General features: G+C 37.7%; 1 protein-coding gene across 1 annotated transcript in view; it reads left to right on the forward strand.

Moving 5' to 3' along the window:
- BANK1 (B cell scaffold protein with ankyrin repeats 1) overlaps window positions 1–14,511 on the forward strand; it is a 313,953-nt gene that overhangs the window by 286,524 nt on the left and 12,918 nt on the right. The window contains exons 12-13 of the mRNA XM_060654547.3: window positions 2,147–2,212; window positions 14,110–14,285. Of these exons, the coding sequence (XP_060510530.3) occupies window positions 2,147–2,212; window positions 14,110–14,285 (242 nt within the window). The remainder of the gene's footprint in view (window positions 1–2,146; window positions 2,213–14,109; window positions 14,286–14,511) is intronic.

Consider the following 14,511-nt stretch of genomic DNA (forward strand, 5'->3'; position numbering starts at 1 on the left):
AACATAGAGGATGTAACAATTAATGCCAAAACTCTGGGAAAACAAATTCCATTTCCGAGTACTCTGTAGCTCTAAAATTCAGCAGAATTGTTAAAACTGATCAATTAATGTACTTTTTATTTGGAGAATTTGTTGTCTGAATCTATCCTTGGATTCAGATTATTTTCCATATTAATGATGCCATACTACAGCTCCTTTGTCTTAGACAGTTTTAGTTATTATCTTCACAATATTGGCTAAAAAAATCACAAAGACTCTGCCTGTTATTAAAATTTCAAAAGTGTTTCATTTTTGCAAGACTTTTTAGAACTAGCCAATGGGAAAAAAATCAAGCATCACTTGTAAAAATTTTTCTAATATCCTAAAATATATTCACACACCATATATCCATCATTATATTTAAGGAAAAATATAAACCACAAACCCAGAACTTGCCATTAAGTTATACTTAGCATGTTTTCCAAATCCTAACAAGGCAGAAAATTGGTTTTCAACCAGAAATGTTATTATGTGTGTATAATTTTTCTTAAACACATCATGCTTTGAAAGTATATTTGCTTTTCCTCTTTGAAAGAGGATAGTAGAGCCGAATAGTCTTTCTCTTGACAATAGCTGGCAAACGATATATGCTTAAAAAATGCTTTTTTGGTGTGGTATGAATTTTGGTGTGGATTAAATGCAGGTATGACCTTGAGAATAGATTGGCTTAAAGAATTTTAAAACCCGGGCACCTGGGTGGCTCAGTTGGTTAAGCACCAACTTCCGCTTATGTCATGATCTCACGGTTCATGGGTTCGAGCCCTGCATCCAGCTCTGTGCTGACATCTCAGAGCCTGGAACCTGCTTCAGATTCTGTGTCTCCCTCTCTCTCTGTGCCCTACCCCCACTCGCACTCTGTGTGTGTCTCTCTCTCAAAAATAAACATTAAAAATTAAAAAAAAAAAAGATAAGGATATAAAACAACTCCTGGGATGCATCTTCCAACCAGAGTGGTCAAGCACTGTCCAGCTGGACCACTCCCACTGTCACTTGCCTCCACTCCATTGTCCCAGGAAATCCTGATGAGCTGCTAAGAATGAGACACAGTGTGCTGGAAATGCTCAAAGGTTCCTTTGAATCCCCTCCCTCCAGCTCCTTCTTTATCTTTAAAGGGAAATAGTTATGGAAGAGAAGAGACAGCAGTGCTATGGAGAACCAAGCAATAGATTGCAGTTAAAGGCTTGAGGCTCTAAATCACATTTCTACTAACAACAGTTCTGGGATTATTGTAAAATTACTTAGCCCTTTTACGAGTTAGTAAAACTTCCCCTTCCCTCATCTTTAAACATATGAGGTTGGTGTAAATTTCCAAGTCCTCTTGCAGTTCCCAGACCCTGTAATTCAGAGTCCCCATAAAAAATAAATGGAACGAACCCTGGGATGTTCAATTTTCTAAAGTCAAGTTGTAAAGGGTATAGGCTTTTTCACTAACAAATGCCAGAGTTATACGGAACTTTGTGGGTGCTCAATAAATATTAAACAATCAATTTTATCTTTCTCTGCAAAATGAGGTGAGTAATGCTGACTTGTCTCACGGAATTTCGTGTGAGAAATAATAAACGAGAACAAAGCACTTTTCAGATAATGAAGTAATTCGAATAAGCCACTTTAGTATCTGAGGTCTAGCTAGGTGATGCAAGAATAAAGTGTCTTTTTTTATTATTACATCTGTGAGATACAGCAGTCTTTTCATCTGTTTAAGAAAAAACAGTCATTATCCTTGCTTATCACCAAAAGTCAGCATGAGTAATTTCTGTGCAAATGGGATTTCTCATGTGATTTTAACATTTATCATTTTTAGCACACCGCACCTTTTATCTTTGCCTGATATCAAAATGGAATCATGTCTTGATTTAAGTAGTTTAACGAGGTGTTCCATCAGCATTGCACTATTCTGCCTAAAGAAAATGCTTTCTGAAGTGACTGATAAGCTGCACAAATGAGAAAATTGTAAATTTAATAATCCTCCTACTCAAAATAATACAATCCAAGAATTGCTGCTAAGGAAAATGAAGTATTGTGTTCTGGTTTCCTGGAGAATTCCACGCTCTGTTCTTTTTTATGTTTGTGTTCTATAAATATTATGCGCTATTTTTTTTTTTTACAGTGTTTCAACAAAAGACAGCCAGAAGACAATCTGATGGCGACAGGTTCCACGGTCCTAAGAGACAAGGTATTCACGTGAGCTTCAGTTTATTTAATACTCTCTAAGCAAGATCTAAAGAAGCCTTATGAATATTGAATAAAGTCTCCGAGGATAGAAGTAAATAATTGTAAAACAAACAATAGTAATAATAACTGTGTGCCTGATGAGTTTTACTCTTAAATTAGTGTCTTGCCCAAATATAATTTTGCCATAATAAGATTAATACAAGAAAATTATTGCAATTTATAAAGGCAAGAAACAGCCTTGTGAGAATGTTTGTGGCGATGTTGATGATGTTGTTAGCAGGGCTCTAGGAAGGTCAAGGAAGACAAATCCTCTAACATGCATGGAGACCATGCTTTTATAGGCCTTTAGAGAGAGTAGCCTCTGGAACGTAAATTGGGGGCAGTGGCGGACAGATGATTGATTCCGCAATGAAGGGAACCAGCGTGGGATGTCTGTACTCTGCACTGAACTCCATTCAAAGACCGTGCCCTTTTCTCACTATTCTCTTGCCTTCAGCACTTGATCCAGCATTTTGGAGAACACTTACTTGTCATGCAGAAAAGAGCTGAATACTGAAGGTATAGAGACATCACACACAGTGGAAAAATTTTCCTCTTGCTCTACAAAGAGGCAGCTGCCTCCAGTTTACCCTGACATCCGTGGTTCCTATTGAAAAGAGAAACTCTAGTGGGTTATTTATTGTGATCCTCCCCCCTGCCCCCCCGATAATAAGGGCTTGGTTAAAGTTCAAAAGTGAGAAATGTAAAAGGTGACAGATGTAGGGGGCTGGCTCTGATCACCAGTGAGCACGTGCTGATGCTTTTAACCTCTGTCCAACCATTTTTCTCTAAACCTTTTCAGATATTTTCTTATTATACCATGAAATCCCAGGATAGTTAAAGACTAATCACTAATTCAGTAATAAGCAGTTTTGATCAGCTAGTATGTCCCATGGACTGGATGGTCATAAATATCCGAAAATAACTTCAGTCCAAACAGCATTGCCTTGAAATTGCTACCAGTGAATTATTGAGAGAGACATTAAAATAAAATCAAGAGGTTATCTCACAGCAGCCACTAAACACCCCCCTAGCCAGTTTCCTTTTGTGCCATGATAGACATGGCTAGTCACTGACTGCACCAACTTCTAACACCACCAAGCTGTTAAATACACCACCTTGGAGTGTCTGGGTGGCTCAGTCGGTTAAGTGTGTTGTTACCTCTGCTCAGGTCATGATCTCGTGGCTCATGAGTTCAGGCTCCGCATTGGGCTCTGGGCTGTCAGCACAGAGCCCATTTCAGATCCTCTGGCTCCCTCTGTCTTTGCCCCCTCTCCCCCATGTCTCAAAACCAAATAAACATTAAAAAAAAAAAAATACACAACCTCAGTGGACTTGCTTCTAAGACAGCCATGGATTGTCTTCCAAACAAAGGTGTGTCCTTAAATGAGAGATCTTCATCCATCACTTCAAGTGGCATTTCCAATGGCAGCAAGGTTGTACTTAGATCATTCTCCCAATTAAGTACATGATGCTTGAATGCAGCACATAATAAAGCAGAATTTCTGGTCCTCCCTGAACCCATAGATACACTGCTTACAAATTTATATGCCAAAAAAACCCCTCTATTTGACACTTTCCATTTCTAGTGATTCACTAATATGAGGGAAAAGATTATTCTTTTTAAGGTTACCATTATCCTTCCACTGGACCTTTATACCTGTCTCAAGAAATAAGTGCCGAACTCCATATGAGATCATTGTACAAGGAGAATCAAACAGTTCCTGCAGGATTAACAAAGTAGAGATTATTCCTATCAGGACTCCCCCACGTACCTCACAGCATTTGGGAAAGAATAAAGAGAAGGGGTGCTTTGAGCTCTTTAGGAGAATATTTCCCTGAAGCATTTTTAAATAAATTATCCAATTTTCATGTTTTAATTAAACGCTGTTGGAATAAAGGGGGAAACGTGAAGAAGGCCACCAGAGATGAAGGAAGCTGACAAATAGCAAAAATAATAAAAGATCCTTGGAATTCTTGCTCTTACCGGTTGTCCTCTGGCTTTCCCCTAGAAAGCAGCCTAAGGAAAAGCTGTAGTGTCCATGAAGCCTAAAAGAGACCAATCATTCTTCTATTGTATGAACAGAAAACTAGTCTCTTCTGTACCAGAAAAAAAGGGGACAGTGAAAGGAAACAAGAACCTAATTATAAAATATTTTATTGGATCAAATTCTGCCCATCTCTTGTTACCTAATTGGTTTCATCAAGGTCAACAATCGCTAAATTTTTTTAAATGATTTTAGGGTGAGGATGCTGAAATTTTAATCAAATTTGGGATGAATTTTTTCTCTCTAGATATTTAAATCCAACTTATTGATAATATTTGAGATTAGTCACCTGAGACCAGTTTCCCTAGATCCCACCAACCGAGGACATCAGTAATTCTGCAGAACAGAAAAGAATATTGTTCTATTGCAAGGAGAAGAGGAACATTAAACCTCATAGAATGTTGGAAAACCTCCCTGATTACTGCAGTCTTCAGGGAAATCAGAATCTAGTAGGAGAAGAGATAATTAAGAATAATTGGGAAGATTTTAAAATTAAAGAATTAAGTACCCCAAAGGGTTTACTCTGTCCAACCATTTTTCTCTAAACCGTTTCAGATATTTATGACCATCCAGGCCATGGGACATACTAGGTGATCAAAACTGCTTATTACTGAATTAGTGATTACTCTTTAACTATCCTGGGATTTCATGGCCTAATAAGAAGAGCAGTACCTGCTTCGCCAAACAGAACAAAACAAAACAAAAAGCAAAAGGCCCTTTTCTGAAATGTTTGTCAGAATCAAGATTTTCTAAAGGGACTAAACAGGTTCTCTAAGGAAGGTTAAAGAAATTATTTAATTCTTTCACTATATGCTGGAAGAAAAAGGGATTACAAGAGCCAACTATTTTCCCTCTGAAATTATAAGTGTTTCAGATGCCCTACATTCAAGACTGCCAAGGGATTGCCAGGAAGTTACATTATTGCTAAGTCAAGGAATTTTCCTGAGGAACAGAAAAAATTAATTGGCACCATTTCCATGGAAACTTAACAGATTTCTTCAACTCAATTTTCACATCCTGAAAAAATATAAGGAAAATGGTGAGGATTTTGGATCACAGATAAAAGTTTCCATCAAAATACAGTCTTAAAATCCGTATTCCTGAGTTGGTTTTGAAATTAGAAAAATGACAGAGTGGTATCACAGAATATGCTGCTAGCACATTCCCCCTCTCTCAAAACTGAACTTCTCAGAGTGGTCAAGGGTTTATTCAGAGAGGCACCTGGGTGGCTCATTAGTTTACGCTCAGCTTAGGTCAACTTCAGCTCAGGTCATGATCTCACGGTTCGTGGGTTTGAGGCCTGCGTTGAGCTCTGTGCTGACAGCTCAGAGCCTGGAGCCTGCTTCAGATTCTGTGTCTCCCTCTCTCTCTGCCCCTCCCCCACTCATGCAGTCTCTCTCTCTCTCTCTCAAAAATGAATAAACATTTTAAAAAATTTAAAAAAAAAACATTGCAAGCCAGAGAACTGAATTTTGTCAGTGGGTTTGAAGTTGATCAGAGTTTTGAAGGCTGCGTCATGTTAATGACGCTCATAGAGGACTGATTGCTAACCCTTACTTTCAATTTATTAAATCTATACTAGGGGAAGTTACCTTCCCAGTGACTGGAATGCTTGGATTCATTAGGCCCCTACCAAAGAATAAAGTTTCTATGAAATAGTATTAGTAATTAGAAGACCACTAGGGAACGCGATCAAGTCAAAGAGGGCTGGAGGAATGTAAGGGCTGCTTCTTCAAAGACATGGAAATATCTGGTTAATTTTCCCGGCCTTAAAAATCATATAATAGTCTAGGATGCTCACATCTCCCAGACCTGTTACACCTTTTCTTTTCCCTCTGTTATATTTTTTTCTTGGACTATGCCAAGGGGCCTTTTCTATCCTCACCAGAATCATCGGCATATCATTAGTGTAGTCTTACCTCAAATATGATACGTAGCAGCTAATGAGGTTTAGCACTCCTAACATTCTGAACTGCCTTCCTGTGACTGTGGGTCACATACACAGATCTCCTCAGTCACACAGTTAAATAATGAATCTCATCAAGAGTGTGCTATTGCTGTCACTCTGGGAAGGCAAACCATTTCTTTGGAAGATGGGGTCAGATGGGAGGTAGGGGGAACATGTCCATGCTAACTACCTGCCTATTTTCAGTGACTCCCAACCCTTGATGAGCCTAAGAATCATTTGTGGAGCTTCTAAAATTTGGTTGCCTAAGTCCTACCTTAGACATGGCTAAAAATGGAACACATGAGAATAGTAATGAGCAACAATCTTAAAACCAACATGCCAAAGAGAAAATATAACCAAAAGAAACTTTTCTGAAGGCCACATTGTGGTCAACTTTGGCCACTAAGTGTGTTGTATTTCAGAAATCATCTGCACAATATAATTTTAATTTTTGCCATGTTTAAACCATGCTTAAATTCAAATTTCAGATAAAAACTCCAACCACTCCCTAGTATATTCCTGTATCATTTGCTATAAGACGACTTTTGCTGTTACCATTTATTATCATGCTTTCCATGTTTTCTTATATTTGAGACACATCCCTGTAGACTCATAATTCTATAAAAAGTGAAAAAATAAAAGGTATATCAAGAGAATCATGTCAATAAAAACATGAAGGAAAGCATATTTATTTTTCATAATGAAAACTATTCACATGTGTTTAATACTCAGGCACTAAATCTTCTCTGCTCAGTAACTATCTGCCTAGCCCCTGGTATAGTCTCTGTCTGCCCACTGATTCTTCAATACAGACTGAAAAGTCATTATTGGCTGGCCTTTTCAGGGAGTGTGAATGCTCATGGGAAAGATATAGTCAGGGAACACATCTTGTTTGTGTTCTCCAAATGCCCAGTGCTGAAACAGTCTGATAAGTGTGAAATACCCAAACTTTCTGTAAGTAGGAGACCTGGAGAAATGGTGATATTGCCCTTAACATGGGGGAAATGAGAATGCTGGTCTCTGAGGAATTTTCATCAGGCTGTTTTTGCTAGCATTGGATATATTAAAAAGGAAAGACAGAGGATTATCAAAATGTGGTCATTTGTACTCCATAAAAGAATAATGGCCTCAGTTATCTTTTTCAGTATAATACATTTACATTTTCATAAAAATTTTGTTGTTGTTGTTGTTGAAGTCAGACCTGGAAAAACTTGTGTAATAACTGAGTTCTTGCCTGCTTTTGGTGATGTGTCAATAGCCCACAGTAAAAAGTGAGGAGGAGGGATTTAATGTTATACTTTGCATCCTGAGACCACCAAATAAAGCTCTGTGGTGGAAGGATCGCATGGGCAAGAAGAATTCTTATAGTAATTGATGCCGGGAGTTAGTTGCTTACAGACCTATCAGTACACAGCGCCAAGGAATTATGTTTCACCTGTGTGTGACAAAGCTGCCCTAACAAATGCGCTAAACCCTGGGATCCTGAGTTGTGAACTGCAGTGACCAATGTCCTCTGCAACCTAGAGCAGAGAACAAAATCTGAGTGAACACAAGGAATAGAAGCAAAGGATAAATAAACACTAAATCTCCTGGTGAACATGATTCTATAGATATGTTCTCTTTCAAGAAGGACTGAGGAAGAGAACAAATAATATGAGAACTTCAAAAACCACTCCAAGGAAAAGGCAAGGTAATTTATTCATGGAAGACTCAGGATAATTATACTTCTGTAAGTGATTTGTTTCATTAGTAAGATTGTCATATATCTTCTCACAAAGCACCATGCCATCAAAACGTAGATAATGGGAAATACACACACACACACACACACACACACACACACACACAGAACATTTCAACTCACAATTTGTAATTCTTTTAATCTGAAGTTTTTACAAATATTTTAACTGTGTAGAAAATTGCTTTAAGGTAGTAACTGTAAAAAAGTATGGATTATTTTGAATTTTCATTTATTAAATTTAAGCTAAACTATTCAACTTTCAGGTTCAGTACCTGACACCTGTCAATAAAGAATTTTTCAGAAAAGTGTGAACTCACACACAAATTGAAAATATAGAGAAGAAACAGCAGTAGAAAGTCTGGGATGAAGGCCAGGCTAAGACGAAAGCAAAATATATGAAAGACATTTTAGGTGAGAGGGCAGGATGATATGAAATATATGACATGCAGAAAAGGGATCTAGTGACAAAAGGAAGTATGGTAAAAATAAAATAAGCTTAGAAGCTAAAATTTCAGCAGCAAGTTAAAATCCACACTGGTCACAACAAAAACACCTGATGGTGGATAAAAATCAAGTTATTGAAGTTGAGAACATAATTGGAGAAGGGTTTGTTCTCAATACATAGATAGACTAGAAACAATCAGAAGAAATGGAGGAGATCCAACTCACGTATAATAGATTTGTTTGTTTTAAATAGAATACAGAATGCAGTCAATGGCATAGCTAAACAAAGCTTTATAGAACAAGGATGTGGGGCTCAATATAGGTTAACTGTGACCCAGAAAACAATAAGGAAATTTAAAAGCACCCTCGCAAATCTTTTTAATTATAAAGATGAAGAAACAATCCTAAAGTATTGAGAAGATATGTTAACTTAGATTTTCTATTTAAAAGGAATCAAAATCAGGGGCGCCTGGGTGGCTCAGTCAGTTGAGCGTCCAACTTCGGCCCAGGTCATGATCTCATGGTTGACCAGTTTGGGCCCAGCATCAGACTCTGTGCTGACAGCTCAGAGCCTGGAGCCTGCTTTGGATTCTGTGTCTCCCTCTCTCTCTGCCACTCCCCCCACTCATGCTCTGTCTCTCTCTGTCTCAAAAATAAATATAAACATTAAAAAAAACTTTTTAAAATCAAAATCAGTTTTAAAAAAACAGAGAATCTGTGTAACAAAAATATGAGATAACGGATTACACAGTTTATTAGGAAAATATTGCAGCTTAAGAAGTTTATCTTTAGTGTGGTATTTCATGCCTGTAAGGAGAAAACAAATGCAGCTTTTGGATAACCAAGGTTTTAGAAAAATTAGAATTTCTATGTCATGAAAGTATTACCCGAAATATATTATGAATAAATAAGAGACTAAGCAAAATAAAAAGCTTAAAGAGAACTTATGGTATTAAAGAATTTGTGGTGAATAATGAATTCAATAAAACATGGAATTGCATTTAAATAATTATTGTAGGGTTGCCTGGGTGGCTCAGTCAGGTGAGCATCTGACTTCGGCTCAGGTCATGATCTCACTGTTCATGAGTTCGAGGCCCTCATCAGGCTCTCTGCTTTCAGCACAGAACCGCTTGGGATCCTCTGTTTCCCTCACTCTCTGCTCCATCCCTACTCTCTCTCACACACGTGCTCTCTCTCTCTCTCTCTCTCTCTCTCTCAAAAATAAATAAAAATGTAAATAATTCCTGTAAATATACTTTAAAAATGTGAATGTAAATGCTGGTGATAAAAAATATGTAATGCAACAAATCATAACCTGAATTCGATGCTCAAATAATATAAAATGGTCTAGGAACTAGAAGAAAATACAAAACTAAAATCATGCCCTTTCCTTCATGACTTAGTAACCAAAAATATATAAGATAAATTATATCTCTGAAATTTATTTTAAAAGAAAATATGTACTTTCCAAATCACTTAATATTGCATGTGTGTGTATAGATATATGTGTATATATACAGATATAGATAGATAGATAGATATACACACATATGTATATGTAGTCTTTGTAACAAAAGTCAGAAACTAGTATTTTTATTATGTGGAAAATTATTAAGAGGAAACACAGGGGTAAGAGGAATTCTGGCTAAGTTGGCCTAACAGGGCTCTTGCTGAAGGCAGGGCAAGGTGATCAGGTATCACCTAGGGGGCGATGGAAGGTCAAGGAACCCAATCAGATACTGAAGGTAATCAGGTATCAAGGGTGGGGGACCCTGACTAAACAAACTTAGCAGATTCTTATGAAAATTGAGCAATAGGAAGACAGACAGGTTAAGTACAAAAGGTGAAGCCTCACTGGAAAGAGGTCTCAGAGGAGCCAAACTCAAGTTAAGTCAAGGGAGGAGCTCTGTCAATATGCAGCCCTAATTTCAAGAGATGTGGATACTTTGCTTGGAACTTACAAATAATTCAACACTCCAGGTCTCTCCTAATTTACCCATGTGCCCCAGAGTTAATTTACTTGCCAGTTCCCTAGCTGTAGAACAAAAAGTAACTTCAGATTTAAAGCTTGGTCGCTGGGTGTCTCAGTTTCATTACCGACAGATTCTTTCCAATTACTCACAAAATAATATGACAAGATGATTCAGTATGGTATGCCATTGGTATAGTGTATCTGCCATGGCTTGGAATGGTATGTATTCCATGGGAAAGCCTATTAGCAGAATGGGAGAGAGTTTCTTACTGCAAAAACCATATCCTGTATCATCACAGAAAGCTGGAAGTTAAGAATCACAGAAATTCCAGAAAAAAGTAATCTCTGATACCATCACAATAGAACAACTTGTGTCATCTTAAGATAATTTCCTTCCATGCTTTATCTTATGAAAAACATTTATATCATTAACATTTTACTGTATATACAAATTAATATCCTGCTTTTGTACTTATTGTGATATGATAAGCACTTTCTATATTGCCACATGATCTTTTTAATTATTGTTATTATTTTAATGATCACTTAGTATTTGTTAAGTAAATATTTCATACTTTAAATTCTTTGTTGTTGGGCAATCAAGTTGTTTCCTTTCAAATTTTCAGTAAAAAAATGTTCTTCTAGCCAGTCACTCAGTAATAGAAATAATTTTAATGAAAAGCTCAATTTACTCTCTTACCTAATCTGAAGATTCATACACTCACCAGAACAGTGTTATTTGATGTTTATATGAGTGATATTTGATTAAATAGAAAATCTTGTAAAAAGAAACTGATCCAAGAGGAACTAAAACTCTAGAAACTGTAGTTTATCTTGAAGTTTTTACACTAAGAGACCAAAAGTCTGCAATATGTACAGTTAGCAATCTGGCAAACCCGTTTCAACAAAAATTACATTAACCTCATACTAACTTTTCTGAAGATAAACTAATAATAAATATAAAATGGAGGAGGAAAGAAAAAACCTTCCATCCCCCATAAAACAGTGATCTAAGTGCATTAAAGCAACTTTGCACACCCTACTAAAAATTACAGGTTGCACGTTTTGGTTTAACTAGTCTGCCCTTGGGAAGAAAGATGATTTAAGTGCCTAAATCATTTTGGTTTGCAACTTATCATAGCTAACGGTGGGGGGGTAATAAACAAAAGCTGAAGTATGTAAACTTGGTCTAATTATAAACAGCTCACTTCCAGTTCTATCTGTCTAGAACTGATACTCTTAACTTTCATTCTTTTGTTCTCTCTGCACAACCACACAAGACTGAACTCTGTCCCCCCAAAAGTCATCTTACTTATTTTTTAGTAGTGAAAATTTGAAAGGTGAAGGGCAATTGAAATGAATATTGTTTGTTGTTGTTGTTTTTTTTTTATTTATTTTTGATAGAGACAGAGCACAAGTAGGGGAGGGGCAGAGAGAGAGGGAGACACAGAATCTGAAGCAGGCTCCAGGCTCCAAGCTGTCAGCACAGAGCCCAATGTGAGGCTCGAACACACAAACCGTGAGATCATGACCTGAGCCCCAGTCGGACGCTTAACCGACTGAGCCACCCAGGCACCCCTGAAATGAATATTGTTAAGACAATTCAGTAGTTTCTGAATTTAGCTATACCTGCACATATAGCAAAACAAGCTAGTACAGTTTTCCAGGAAGACTTTCCTTGAGATAACTTCAACAAAAGAGAAAATCCAGCTGCACGGGTTACTTGAGATAAAAATGCATTCACACTTAGTCAAAGGGATGACAGAAGTGAGGTGCTAGTTAAATGTCTTAGCTATTAAATGATGGCTCTAAACGTCCGTACTCTGGCAGGAATGGCACATAGAATTCGTTTGCAAAACTGTACCTTATGAATTGGAGTGGATTGCAGAGGCCTATCAAAAGCAAATGGTATAAGAAGCAAGATCTCAATTGTTATCTGTGCTTTTGGCTACTGAACCAGTGAGCCCTCTGGCTGACTTGTGCTTCTCCAATTCTCCTGGGATTTCATGCTCCGTCATCCCTGAAGGAAAAGAGTTAGAGTGTAGAATCTGTTGACATCTTGTTAGTTCTGGGGAAAGAGGACTTCTGAAAGAAAAGACAGCCAAGAAAGCCCCCGTAGGAATCAAAATGATTGGCCGTGGAGCAGTTTTATGTGTATGTGAATCTTTTCAGAAAGGAACAGTCTCTGTGTCCCCATTTCAAGATTTCCTGCTAGAATCCTTCTCAAAACTGAGGATGCTGCTAAAGGTCATTCCAGGACAACCCCAAGGTTCAAGTCCCCTTGAAATACTTAAAACCTGCTCTCAAGTACTTGAAAAGTCTGTTTTCCAGACTAACCAATCCAAACACTATCACCAGATCCTTAGTACTATAGGATTTGAATGCCCTTCCATTTCTAAGTCCTTGTCTGTCTGGTCTAGTGACAGTCTAGCTAGCCTATTTCTTTCTTGAAGATGGGCTCCGGGGAATGAGTGATTCTTCAGGGACAGTTTACCAGTACACAGCTAGATTGTCTATTCTCTCCTAGACTCTGTGAACATATTTCGATTTGATAGTGCATGAGACATAGACTGCTAAGGAGTTACCCGGTCCTTCTTGAGACAATACACGAAATAGGTCGGACTTATTAGAAATGTATAAATAATAAGGTACAAGCTCAGCTAAGTTCTCCAGACATGCAGATAATACAAGTGTGATGCCATCCAGTGACCATAAAGAGGGATAAGGATTGGGATAGTCTGGAGAGCACATAGCATCCTTAAAGGCATGTAGCTTCTCTTATGTCCTTAAACATCATGTGGGACAAATAAAGCACTGACTTCACCCATGGTCTGTGGTTCAGGCTGATGTATGGTGTGGCATTAGCAGCCACACATGGAAAGTTGGACCACCCAATGTTCTGATTGTTCTGAGCAAAATAAACTCTTTTGGAAAGAAAGCAGTTCATTACAAAATGAGCGGCAATTGCCTATTTTAAATCTTTCAGGAATAAAGTTGCAAATGCTCCTAAAACTTTATAACACTTGGATGTTGGTTGAGATCTCTTTTCCAAAAGCTAGAGATTATGTTTATTCCACATTTATTCCACAAATATTTATTATTGATAATAATGCTAATATTTATTTAGCTTACCATTTGACAGGCACTATGCTAAGAACTTTGTGCACATTATTAAAAATAATCCTCACTAGGGTGTCTGGGCAGCTCAGTCAGTTAAGCATCTGACTCCTGATTCCAGCTCAGGTCATGATCTCACTGTTTGTGAGTTCAAGCCCCATGTCAGGCTCTGTGCTGTCAGCACAGAGCCTGATTGGGATTCTCTCTTTCCCTCCCTTTCTCTGTCTTCCCCTCCCCCACTCTCTCTCTTTCTCAAAATAAATAAATAACCTTAAAAAAATAATCCTCACAAAAAGAAAGTGAAATTGGTACTGCCCACAGCTAGTAAAATGTAGAACTTTGCTACTGTGCTTTATCTACCTGTCCCTTTTTCTGTTTCTTAGTGATGACATGCATTCTTTTTACCATAACCCTAGGTGACAGACACGACAATCCTTCGAAATGCATTAAAAATTTTGTACTGATTTATTCAATGACTGCTTGTAGACTGGCAGGAATAAGAAACTCAACTGATTTGTTTTTAGAGTGTTTTTCCCCCCAATTGACATATATAGTCTTCTTGTTAAAACATCTTCCCCTCATATTGTAGACAGAGCTCGGCTGGAGAGTCAGGCCTTTTCCACTGTGAACTGCCTTGCTGCTGGGCAGGAAGAGCTCATCCTTCTTCAAGAGAAAGTCAAGAATGGGAAACTATCTGTGGATGAAGCCCTAGAGAAATTTAAACATTGGCAGATGGGAAAGACTGAACTGGAAATGATTCAGCAGGTAATAATGACCCCAGTCCTTTCAGGAACATTCACCTCACGGGCAGCGCCTGTCTGTAAATGCATAGTCTTTTTACAAGAAACACAGGTAACTATTTGTTTGATTTTAACTACCCACAAAAAAAAAAATGTTTTCAAACTACCAATTAAATGGATGCAAACATCCAGATTTCATGTTTCCAGATTTCATGTTTACAAACCATTGGTGAACTCAATGCTGGGACCCA

Source organism: Panthera onca, chromosome B1 (assembly GCF_046562875.1).
Source record: "Panthera onca isolate mPanOnc1 chromosome B1, mPanOnc1 haplotype 2, whole genome shotgun sequence".
In the NCBI taxonomy this organism is placed as follows: Eukaryota; Metazoa; Chordata; class Mammalia; order Carnivora; family Felidae; genus Panthera; species Panthera onca.